The sequence below is a fragment of the Phoenix dactylifera genome, unplaced genomic scaffold (genome assembly GCF_009389715.1).
Source record: "Phoenix dactylifera cultivar Barhee BC4 unplaced genomic scaffold, palm_55x_up_171113_PBpolish2nd_filt_p 002159F, whole genome shotgun sequence".
Taxonomy (NCBI): domain Eukaryota; kingdom Viridiplantae; phylum Streptophyta; class Magnoliopsida; order Arecales; family Arecaceae; genus Phoenix; species Phoenix dactylifera.
Genome location: NW_024069424.1, coordinates 8,526 through 21,268, shown reverse-complemented (window position 1 = coordinate 21,268; position 12,743 = coordinate 8,526). Strand labels below are relative to the sequence as shown.

Here is a 12,743-nt window from a genome sequence, read left to right as displayed (position 1 = left end):
AGGCCTTCTGAATACATAGAGAGAGAAATTAGGATATGCGGGGTGGATCTCTATTGAGATCCGGTCAAATCTTGATTGGACGATAAGGATCCTATATATCTATGTATGCAATCTCAGATTTATTGTTCTCTTTCTATGTATACATATAACATCCAATTCAATTTTCCACAATAGCATCTTGAAGTTGATTTTCGCATCATGATATACCGAGATTCCAATAACATAAAACATGTTGCTCCATACAAGCACAAAACATTTTCTGAGAACACCCCGTTTGGGATAACAAAATTGTCCCGGAAGGTAGTATGATAATCTTGTCTCTGTATTAGCCTGGGACAGCTCTTCAAGTCACAGAAGGTAGATCAGAATACTTTAAATGAGCGTTCCAAAAATGAGGGCACAAATGACCATTTAAGATACGGTCTTTAGAAAATTTTCTAGGTCGACTCATGAACAAACATCAAATCATAAAAATATCATCTGCTGGTTGCAGTCCCAGCATTCGATTAAGACAATACGGTTCTAGAAATAAGTTGATTGCCCTGATGAATCTGCTAAATTACACAGCAGAAAACAAATGGCTGCTTCAAGATTGAAAACGACCTGCTGATTCATCCTCTATCAAAAACCAATGATCCATACAAATCTGAGTTATATGACAGTTGATGCCCTACATAGGAAAAATAAAGGCAAAAAGTAGAACTACAAACATGCAAATAATTGGCCCTGCTCTCAAGGGGTAAAGACATGAAAAAGGGGCATGATAGCACTCAACCAAGAGAGCACTCTAAAACAAAAACATATCTTGCCGTTTCTCACCGATCAAGGTTTCCACTAATTGGTTTACAAATGCTTGTGTATACTCTGACTGGAGCATGCAGATGGAACTAATGTTCATAGGCTCCACTTAATGCCTCAATCAAGTGCTGCTTCTGGAACCAAATGATGGCCAGAGGCATATCCAAGAACCACATTCACGTAGCTTATCAGTATGAAACTGTAATTCCAGTTTGTGACAACCTGTTGAGGGTTTAAAAAATTCCCATACGTGTGCTTTGATTCATTCAGCTCTCAGCCTCAGAATCTCCTTGGCTGTCCTCTTCCTGAAATATGCCATGTGTTCCTGAAAAAGAAAAGCAGGTTTAGCAAGTGTGCTACCTTTTAGCTAAGCATTTCTAAAGAGCGATCCCAATACCATGTAATGGGAGAAATAGCAAACACTATCTATGCATTAATCAGGCAAAGCCTATATCAACCTGATGAGGCAAAAGAGTTCTACTAAGAGAGCAACAGAACCCTCAACAACATTTCTTTTGGTAGAGTATCACTAAATTTAAAAGACGCTATTTTTATACAGCACAACAATGATTCACCAAAACGCAAAAGCCATTCACCTGTCCAAAACAGAGGTCCAAACCTCTACTGTAAAAGTCTGCATACTTTAGCATGAACATCCCGCAGTCCCACCTGATAAAATCAAAAATTATCTGGTCAAATGTTTTAAAGGAACAAATCAATAGACGCAGAAGCAGCAAAATAGCTGTCCCTACCTAGTAGTAATGCCAAGAAAAAAAAGGGGAAAAAATAGCAGCTAACAGAACTAATTTAGAAACAACAAAATGAGCAAGTTAAACATGTAACCAAATGAAGGGATATGAATTCTGTGCATTTGAAGGAACAACCTAGTATGCTTGAATTTTAAGATTTTGAGACATAATAGAAAACAAATAGGTGCCGTGCCCAATGGTTATAGTTCTTTAAAATTTATTACTAACTATGATGTAAATGTTTGATTTCAATATTTCCATGCCATTCAAGATGATCTCTGTTCCATAATCTATCCCCGTCTCCTAGACCCTTACCACAACAAGCTTCCCAGACCCGTATTGTGTGCCACGAAATATTTCATCATGACCATATTTTTAAAGCACGTGGTAAAAATCCTCAGAAGATAAAAATTTCATGTAAGGTCTTCCCTAAAAATTTGTTCCATGCTTTCCTATGCTTGTGCAATGAACTCCACTAACTAGGGTATTTTCACCCAGTTACCGAGAATCCCTCTTGAAGGTGGAGGGGCACCTAACGAAAAATTGATGGGTGTGCAGCATTAGGAAGGACAATCATCGAAAAGTACATAAGCATACGGGATAAAACATCAAAAAGAACACAAGCAATAAAAGACCAAATACTACATTAGGGTCTTCTAATTAAGTGCAACATTATTAGATCAAAAATCGGCGGAACCGTCCTGAACCGTCCGGTTCGGAGCATCCCAAGCTGTACCGGCGGCAGATCGGGACAGTTCCGTCCACAAAATCGAGAACCAGCGACGAAGAGGGATAAGGAGAAGGGCAGAGGAAGAGAGAGAGAGAGCGGGAGAGGGAGGGAGAGAGAAAGGTGGAGGCCGGCGAGCCGCCGCGCGGAGGAGGCGGTGGAGAAGGCGGAACCAATTTCACTGTCTGTCTATGTGTTCAATGTGTACAGTAGGAAGAAAGATGCCTGACACATTTTGAGAGTCTAAGACCCTAAGCTTGCAGCAAGTCATGGTTTTGGTTTTGCTCCATTTTCTCCATTATCCAATTTCACTTGGGTATTACACAGTCAAATGGATTTTGTACTCAATGCCGAACAGTTAAAGTTAAATTTTGTTATTTAGTAGGTATGTCTGTGACAGACAACTCTATAAAGACAAATTCACTTTGAATAATACAGACAGCTTTTAAATTTTGATTTTGATACCCCATGAGAATCAATCTTCCAAACCAATTTCTTTCAACTCTTAGTAGTTTATAATTTTCAGCATTTTATGAATTTGTAATTACACAAACAAAAAGGTTTTAGTAAGTTTTGCATCATGGTCCAGATATCCAATGCAAAATGACAAAGAGAAGATGAAAAAAAAAAGTATTGACCAAGAATCTTTTTTTTTTTTTTTACTTTTTTCCACATGGTATTGTATAAAAAGACTTTGATGATAATATCCAATCAGCCTTCTTGCACCAATCAAGGACATCAGGAGACTTTATTGATTGAAGTAATGTATCAAATTACAAGCAGAATATCTATATAATAGAAGGAAAAGTCTTTTCAATGTCATAAGAGTACCTAGACTGAAGGTACATGGTCAACTCAAGCAGAGGTTACACTCACAAGATGAGCTAGATTAACATGTAAAATAAGTCACGCATAGCCTGATCCATTTAAGTAATCAAGATGACATACCCATTCTTCTGGAGAGGAAGGTTATCAACTGCTTCTTGCTTCCAAGACTGTGTGCTCAACTCTTTGCCACTCTTGTCCTTAACTTCATCCATGAAATATCTCGCCTGAAATTTAAAACATCAAGTGCTAATCCATCATAATCTAACATTCAACATTATTTGAAATGTTTTTAAAAGAGTGAATAATTTTAAGTAGAACAGAACAGAATTACAAGCAACCTAATGATACTCAAAAATATCAAGTAGAGACAGGCCCCATATCACAATTCTCCATATTGATGCCATCAATAATGTGCAATATTAAGTAACAGCAAGTTTGTTACCAGCACTACTAGTATCTTAGTATCTTAATCAGACCCATAGAAGTCATGGAAATAATAATTTAGATATGGGAGAGAATGGCCAAGTTTTGAATTGACTTGGTACCATTTGACACCAATGAGAGCTTAAGTAACCAAAGAGAGCTTTAGTAGTTAGATTCTCAGAGAATGACATGGAATTTTAAAATAAACTCCATCAAACATATTGAATGCACTGGTTCTTGAAACATCTAATATAAAAATATGCAATGGATAAAATGAGCGTACATGTCTTATAGAAAAAAAGAATGCTGGTGAGTTTTAAGGGGACATTCTATGAGAAACAAAATACAACCATCAACGTCATTTGGTTCATAATCTCGCAATAATAAGAGCATGACAAGAATAAACCAGTGCCATAATGATAGATGAGGTGATGCTGAAATATGAAGCATAATCCCAGCATGAGTTAAGGAAGTTCAAAAGTGGCACAACTAGAAGAAAACTTGCAGCAAACTGTTTAAGGATATTGTTAAGCATTTAAGAAAAAGGAAAACCACGTACAAGACTGAAAATTGAGTTAAAAAAAGAAAAACAGAACTGTGAAAACATAGATTGATGTTATGAGGGCCAAAGGAGTTTTGGGTAATTTTTTTAAAATAATTAATAGTTAATGCTTCTTAAAAGCACTAGAACAACTATTTTGCTAAACTAAATTCTAAAAAAAAAGGAAAAAAAGGACAACAGAAAAGGAATATCAGAAAGGGATCAAAAGAACAGAAGAACAATAGATGAGAATTCTGCTTGGTACCATAAGACTTCATCTTTAAATATTTCATCCAAGTGTTTCTGGATGGTGATGGCATTTCTTTCTTTCATATTCCAAATACTGTGTTTTTTCACTCGTAACAACTTGGAGAACAAACTGCATAGGATTCAAATGCATGCTTCATAACTTTGTTTGCTTGAAGAATGTATATTCTTATTTCTTAGCTTACCAATACTCTCAACACCGTCATGTCCATTCCACCAAGTGAATCAAGATACTGAAACTTCTTATCCTTTACATTGATAATTGCTAAACACCAGTGTATCTCTTTGTGTATTGGAACAAAAATCTGCACAAGAAATTGTGAAACCAGACATGAGAAAACAGACGCAATAATAAGGATAAATTTGATAAGTGCTCAGAAGAAGAACAATAAAGGCCATAACAACTTTACTTTGTCACACTCAATAAGGCCGTACCCTATCTTCCTTTGTGTCGTCCACCTTTTTACAGCCTTGAATTCATAACCATTTCTCCCACTAATAAGCTAAACAGTAAGCCAAAAAATAAAGAAAATCAAAAACCTGGATTCGACATTACTATTATTATCTAAGATGTGAATATTCATTAAACAAAACAAAGATAGGGTGCATCAAAACAAGGTACACCAGTTATGGAAAAATGATAAAAAATGAAGATGTTAAACCTAATAATTGAATTAAATTGCAAGCAAGCAAACAAGTACACATAACTGATGAAAAAAATCATATATTCAATTGCATTTACAGCTAAGTCTTGCATAAATTCAACAAAACAATCGGGGGGCTTAGCCTTTGCAAGATTCTGAAATCTTCAAGTACCATGACCTCCAGTGGTATGCAATTAGTAGCAATGTAAGATGTTAGCTAACTTGCCACCTATCTCCATGGTACCTGTAATTTCCTTGTAATTAATCTAAAACAATCATTCTCTTCTTTCTAGTATTTGCATCCAGGTTCCAAGGAAAGCTTCAAGGCTACATGTTCAGACACGAAATTCATTGTATATTGCACTTCTATTTGTAATTTACTTTGATCTCTGTATCACTACATTTTATTTTGTCCAAATCTATATCCTATTTGCAAGGGCCCTCCATGAATGCTCCATACAAGGTCAAAGATGATCAAATTTTTTAACAGATCTTTAACTCGTAACACCAAAATACCTTTCTTCTAGTAAACGGCTTCATATTTCATTATAGGCTCTGTAATGTAATTGTGGTTGGTCAGCAATATATTTTGTTTTTCACTTCAAAGTCGACAAAAAGAGTCTAATAGTTATAGGCAATGTCTATGACAAAGCTACCAACTGCTAATCCCCTAGTTAACCAACCACTGCATTTAACTAAAAAAAACTCACATAATCCTTGAGTTCCATCCCAACCAATTTTCTCAATATGAATCCAATTACCAATACCTCCCTTAGATATAATCTCCAACTCTCAGAATAGCTAGATTACATTTTTGCATCAGCATTTGCCACAAGGCAGAGCACCATGTTGTTTATGCATTAATCATTTAAGCACTTCCAATTATATAATCTTGACTTCGATCAAACTTCGAAAGAATCATGGAAGAATAAAAGGAAAAAAATGGATCAACCAAAACCCTAACCAAAACCAACAAGCCTTAATAAACAGCATACACAGAAGCATAATCCAATTCATATTTTCTTTACAAGAAGCTCTTGACAGGAAATTTAGTCCATGATTAGTGCTAGAACCCTATGCATAGACAAGGTTCACTGGCATGTACAAGGAAAGCCGTACCGGTCCGTACCGGCCGGTACGGGCCGGTACAAACCGGTCCGGTGCTTGACCGGTACCGGAGAGCGATGAAAACCGGTATATCCGGTTTTCATCTGTGTACCGGCCGGTACGGACCCCGTACCGGCCGGTACGGGTGGTTTTTTTTTTTTTTTTACGAAACCACAGCTTCGCGCTGTGGTTTCAAAAACCACGCGCGGCGCGTGGTCAAAAACCACGCGCGGCGCGTGGTTTTAAGGGAGAAGTGGCCCGTGGGCCACTTCTTTCATTTTTTTTTTTTTTTTTTGGGGAACCACAGCGAGGCGCTGTGGTTCCCAAAACCACCGCGGCGCGTGGTTTTAAGAAGGAAGTGGCCAACCGGCCACTTCTTTCAAAGAAAAAAAAAAATAAAAAATTGCTGTGGCCGACAGGCCACAGCTTTCTCCCTTTTTTTAATGGGAAAAGGAGTGGCCTCGGCCACTCCTTCCCATTAAAAACCAAGAAAGTGGCCGACCGGCCACTTCTTTCCGTACCAATTTAACGATATTAAGCTGGGATTTTCTGTTAATCTGGGATTAACAGCACGAATACGGATACGGATTCTATTATCCACAGCCTCAGCCTGACGAATACGGATATGGTGCATTGGATTTTGCTTCCGCCATATTTGGATGGCCCCCTACACAATCAGAGGACACCTCTCAGAGCCAGAGCGTGAGCGAGAGATCCGACAGTTCTTATAACCTGGCGCGTGTTCCTTCTGATTGGGTTGATTTGCCTCCTCCTGATTATACTTATGATCCAGATATCTACGAGAGCCATCGGCACTCGTCCCGATTTTAAATATCCTAGAGTACTTTAAATGTATGTAAATGATTGTATCTTAATTCGAAGATATTTTATGTGTATGATTTTATCATTTCGAACGGGAGGAAAACATAACATGCAATCATGCATCATATATGTTTCAAATTTCAACCCTAAATTTAAATATGAAAATATCAAAAATCATGAAAAAAGTAATAAAAAAACATCAATTTTCATTTAATTTAAGATCCAACAGAGACAACATTAAAAAAAAAAAAAAGTCTGGCTCGCGGAGCCCGGCCGGTACCGTACCGGTCCGGCCGGCGACCGGTACGCCGGACCGGACCGGTACGCCGGACCTTGGGCATGTAGACAACCTACTTTGATGCATAATTCCTGGTTAACACCAAACACCATTGAGTGAGCATATAGCAATGCACATAGGTAAAAAATAATGGTAGAATAACTATTTAAATATAAGAAACAAATGAAAGGAGATAAATAAAGTTTATTTTCAAATTTTATGGAAATCAAATGACTTAAAAAGAAAGTAATAAAAACAGCACATAAAAACAACAACAGAGAAGGACAGTTTGTGCATAAAAAGAATGCAACACATAACATGAACTAAGTAAATGTGAATTTACCATTACTCACAGTTCAATACTCTTGACTCAAGCCGAACATTAAATGAATAAGTCTTAAAATGAGTTTTAAATCTTCAGTTTAGAAACGTAATTGACTAAGTGAGCACATTAGCCAACCTTCTTAAAGAAAAATGTGTTAAAGAAATGACATTTCAAAAACTTCTTTGGTTCCCTTCTTTCTCTCTCCTTCAATAGTTCAAGGTACAGATTTATGACCTACAAGCAAAGAAAAGCATGTGCATTAGGGAAAAATTGTAGCTACTAGCTAAAAGACTACAGCTGGCTATCATTCTAATATTGTGTATATGGCATTAGAAGTTCACCTCATCATTTAACAAAATAAGACATTTGACATAATAACATAAGGACAATCACCTCATCATTTAGCCAAGCACCACAACTCAAGCACTGCAGGATCTCTCTTGTTATTTCAATGTTAGAAGGTTCATGGATGACAAGGACTTCACGACTGCAAAGCAATAGTCTTAGTTTAAAACTCTTCCTACTAGCTACTAAAATAATCTGCGTAGAGCATAGAAATAAAAATCATATCATATGAATAAATTAACATACAACAGCCAACAATACCTGTTTCTACCATGCAGAGCAAGGTATACGTCCTCCTCTTCTTCATCTGTAAGAGGGACAAAAGGTTCATCCAAGTCCTGTAACAATTTTCAATTGTTAAGTATATATAACAAATCAAGGACAAAGAAGCCGTGCTTATTTTAGTTATAAATCTTACATGACTCAGATCTCATCATTTGATTTGAATGACTATATTATATAAATAATCTCTCTCTCTCTCTCTCTCTGAAAATATGTAGGTTATTCACCAGGACTCATGTTTGAACCTGAGACATCTCACTTGGAGATATAGGTTCCAACCAGCTGAGTTATCAGTTGTTGGCTGTGTAACTAATCTTATCTATCATAGACCCTTATGAGAAACACGATATAATCATGTTACAAAGCAATCTGTTACAGACTTATGGTGTCTAGTAACATAAGAAAAGCTAAACAGATTGGCATATATTAATCAAAATGACCCTTTGCTTAGCACCAATACCTATATAAATTTTATCAACTAGCAAATTAACTGGACCTATATCTGCAAATGATTTAGCAATATTAATTTTAATCATCATATCCAATGAATTATTCATAGCAATTTAAAAAATCTTGTGATTTAGAATCCACATAAAACTTTGATTTGTTGAAAACTTTTTGAAAGCTAATAAATGATTTTTCTCTTAAAAACCATTGTTCTAGAGCAACGCTCAAGAAATATAGACTAGATTGCTCACAGATGCATAATGATCAGTCTAGCTCAGTTATGTATCAATTATGTTGAGCAACAAACAAAAGTAATTTGCCAGTAATGGCAAACAAGTAACAAAAATCATTTGGTTATTGGTAATTGATAGATAGCTGTCTTTATTGGCAAAGTTCCCATGTATCAATGCGGCAAGGCCTAACTTCATGTATCTTTCTTTCTATAAAATGATCTTTAAAAATCAAGAGAAAAGTGAAAAGGAGCCAAGTATGTTTAAACTTCAGAATTGATTACTTTGTCAAACTTCAGTATGTAATTATTAACTTGATTACTTTGTCAAACTTTGGTATGTAATCATTACATAGTCATTTAGAAAAATATCCTCAAGCAAATATATCAGGAATAATTTGCTCTTGTTCAGTATTGCCATCATTTAAAGTTTTCATAAAGGTTATATCTTAATTTGACAGTTGTGGGCCCACAGAGGGCAACGTCATTTTGGAAAAAAAAGCCCAAAACTCATGCCTTCCTTTCCACATGGTGCAGGCATTACAAAATTTTCATGAGTATGCATTCCTTCAAAGGCAATAAGTAAGGTCCCATTCTTCATTCTTCTGTGTGATCTAATTTTCACCTTCTCAGAGGATCAGAATATGGATACAATAACGGGACATGTTAACTCACAGTGCAAATATTCAAGTCTAGAAGAATGCCCATCTTTTGTTAAACAGTTTTATTCATAGGCAGTGTTCCTAGAGTGCATTTGCACAATCTCACAATTCAAGACGATCCAAAATTTTTGATCATCTGTACAAAAAAAACATGAATTTGTATCTATCTTCTAATTTAAGTAAGCATAGGCAAAAGAAGATAAAGATACAACATTCATTACAATTGTCGGTGATAAAGTTGATGCCAAGACTAACATGGCATAAAAGCATATAAAGCATGCAAAATTAAGGAGGGACCTAAGAAATTAAATCAAATGAAATATCAAAATATAGTTGTAAAATCCATGCCATCAAACTTGTGGAGGAATCTACAGATCAATAGCAACTGATACAAGTTAATCATTAAAAACATGGGTCCAATATAGAACAAGTCTATGCATAAAGAGAGCTGGAGTCACTTAAGCTCATTACAGTGGAATGTTCAGAATGTTAATTTGATGGTATTTCCATTTCCACACCATTTTTAAGGTTATTATAAGTCATTAGCAAGTTGATGTTGGAAATCCTTTAAGGTCTTCCTGCAAATAATATGCAAAGTGGCAAATAATATTCCATCTTATAGCAGATAACAAGGTTTTTCTCCAAGCTTTCTCAACTTCCAAAACATATCAATAGGCTATTAAATATCAGGCATCTTCTTTCTTGCCTATTTCTCTCCAACCCTTTCTTTTTCTTTTCTCTTTTTGCAGATCCAAACAGAGTATCAAATTGGATCTTAACCTATCTAATGCAATTCCATCCATCTGATCATCTTTGTATCATATGAATTAAAATTATGCATTACAATTTGGATTTTACTTTGTCGATAATAATATTGTAGAATAAATCTATCAGATTTCTAGTCAATACTTATTTAAGTTGTACATTTAGCCTGAACTCAAGATATAAGTAGAATCAACCACTTCATCAGAGTGAGAGAGAGAAGCAGGGACAGGAAATGGGGATATGAAACTAAAGGTTAGATTTGTTCCATCTACCTCTCATATTACTCTTCTTAGTGTTTTCTCATTCATGTAGACAATCTAAGTTATTTCCTTTTCTTTTCATCTCCTTCCAACCCAGCCACTTCCAAGTTCCAAGTGTCTCGGTCCTTGTACTCCTTTACATAACCAATTATAGCCATTTTTTTCTTTCTCGCCTTCTCTCCTTTTGATCAGAATTTTCATAAGAATATTAAGGTGGCATTTATGAAGGTCTTCCCCACTCCAAAGGTCAAATATCTATCTCTATTAGCCTGCCATTTCACTTAAATATCTATCCCTAAAGCTGAGATGACAAAACGGGAGGGCCAAGGTAAAGATAACGATGTCATATGAAGCTTAATTGCACCACTAAAGCAGGTGACAATGGAAAAGAATAGTTTTGTGGTGCTCAGTCTTGTGTCAAGAAAAGGCTCTACTCACAAGAATATTTATTTGAAACTAGTGTGCGGAGGGGGTTGGATATTGTCAGAGATAAGCAAGGCCGTTGTTGCATATGTATTCACCATTACAATTTTCTTGAATTACAAAATCACAGTAACCAGTATCTCCTAATAATTTGTTTCTTTAAACTTCTGCATCTTTTCCTCACAGTTCTCGACTTATACTGCATTTTCTGGCATTATGATGCCAATCATGCGAGAAGTAATTTCAATTCCATTAACATTATGCCTTGATTACAAAGATCTCTTCTTTTGTTTACCTAGTAGTATCCTCTAGTTTCTTCCAAAATCCAAACACATTCTTCCTCTTTTGCTCGATGCACTTATTCAACATTCATAAAATTTAAATTCTGAGATGAAAGAAAAGAAAAGAAAAATCGAGAAGACAGAAGGAAAGTGAAGTACCTCCTTGGGTTTCTTTTTCAGCGCCTCATGAGCCAAGCGGAAGGAAGATATCTTCTTCTCGGCCAACTTCACTTCAAATTCCAAGCTACTCAATTTCGAATCATGCTTCCTTACAGAATCCTCATACAGCTCCTTGTACAGTGGGCTCTTCTTGACCCACACCTTCTCCTCCCTCGCCGGCGTGGACTCCAGCTCCACAACACTCGCATCCTCCACCTTCCGGTTCATGGCAGGCGAATCAGATAGCTCCTCAGCCCTCTGCACCACGGCTGTCAGATCCGACACCGCCGGTGGTGACTGCCGGGACCCTAACTTGACCAACTCCTCCGCCAACCGTGAATCCGATACCACCGGATGCCCCTCCTTCACGCTACTCACCAACTTCTTGTACTGCTCCAATCCCAACCCTTCATGACTTCCATCGTCCTCCAATCCCTGAACCCTACCATGACCAAACGACACCTCCCCCTTCTCCCGCCGCTGCCTTGAAGAAGACAAAGACGCAGCTTTCTTCGCCTGGAGGTACCGCGACACGAGACCCCCCATCTCGATATCCGGTTCTCTCCCTAGAACGAGATCCAGCGAGCGGGGTTGAACCGACCCGGCCGCGCCGAGGCCGAAGGCCCTGAGGATCCGCTGGGGGCCGTGGACGGGGCGGCTGAGGGGGGCGACGGGGGGGAAGCGGCGGAGGGTGGGGGGACGGGCGGCGTCAGGCGGCGGCGGCGGTGCTTCAGGGACGCGCTGGGGGGCAGGCGGCGGGGACGAAAGCTTGGGTTTCTTGGAAAGCGGGGGAGGGGAAGATAAGGAGGAATCGGAGAGGGGGTGGGGGGAGAAGGGGAGGCGGTGGTGGTCAACGAAGCGGCGCTTGCGGGTGTCCGTCAGGGCGCCCATGGTGGTCCGAATTCAGATCGGAGGGCCTGGTTCCATCGACGAGCTAGTGTTCCATGGGCAGAAACCCTAGAGAGAGAGGGGGGACGTAACGAGCCCTAGAATTTTTTCGGGTGGGCGAATGTGAACGGAAGAGAGGGTTTTACTTTATTTATTTACTTATATTTATTTACTTGAAAGGGACGGGGAGGTTTTCTTCGGGGACTCGAGTTGTATCCTTCTTTCGGGCGAATCCATCGTTGGATTATCCAATATTAGGTTTGAGCTCTGTGCGATCGGTGATCCAACGGTAACGGCTTGCGAAGGAACATGAATCCTTCTTCGCGCAAAGGTTACAACCCGAGTCCCTTCTTTGGAGGAGAGCATTTTTTGCACATAACCCCCCCAAGAGATCCCGTATTACTACTAAATATTTGTATATTTTTTTGCACATGAACTCTTCTGTGATTCTTTCTCCCTTGTAGGCCATTTATTAAAGGTCATATGGATTTTTT

The 12,743-nt window shown here is 38.0% G+C and overlaps 1 protein-coding gene across 2 annotated transcripts; it reads right to left on the bottom strand.

Annotated features, from left to right (window-relative positions):
- Positions 1 to 585: 585 nt before the first annotated feature.
- Positions 586 to 12,378, bottom strand: LOC103723468 (ubiquitin-like-specific protease ESD4). 2 transcript variants are annotated; one of them, XM_008814380.4, is made up of 9 exons: positions 11,362 to 12,378; positions 8,115 to 8,191; positions 7,902 to 7,995; positions 7,644 to 7,742; positions 4,744 to 4,836; positions 4,519 to 4,638; positions 3,223 to 3,326; positions 1,395 to 1,467; positions 586 to 1,123 (listed from the first exon to the last, which is right to left on the bottom strand). In XM_008814380.4, exons 1-9 carry the CDS (start codon positions 12,250 to 12,252, stop codon positions 1,061 to 1,063), a joined length of 1,614 nt encoding a protein of 537 aa, XP_008812602.2. In that variant the 5' UTR covers positions 12,253 to 12,378; the 3' UTR covers positions 586 to 1,060. The 2 variants fall into 2 exon arrangements, with proteins under 2 accessions (XP_008812602.2, XP_026655903.2); XM_026800102.2 differs by lacking the exon at positions 4,744 to 4,836.
- Positions 12,379 to 12,743: the final 365 nt, after the last annotated feature.

What these genes read in the sequence shown, in the direction of transcription:
- LOC103723468 (XM_008814380.4), bottom strand. Translation starts at nt 12,252, where the DNA reads ATGGGCGCCCTGACGGACACCCGCAAGCGCCGCTTCGTTGACCACCAC. An exon ending in TGACGGTGTTGAGAGTATTG is followed by an intron (nt 3,327 to 4,518) that starts GTAAGCTAAGAA and finishes TTTAAATTTCAG; the next exon opens with GCGAGATATTTCATGGATGA. An exon ending in TGGACCTCTGTTTTGGACAG is followed by an intron (nt 1,124 to 1,394) that starts GTGAATGGCTTT and finishes TTTCTTTTTCAG; the next exon opens with GAACACATGGCATATTTCAG.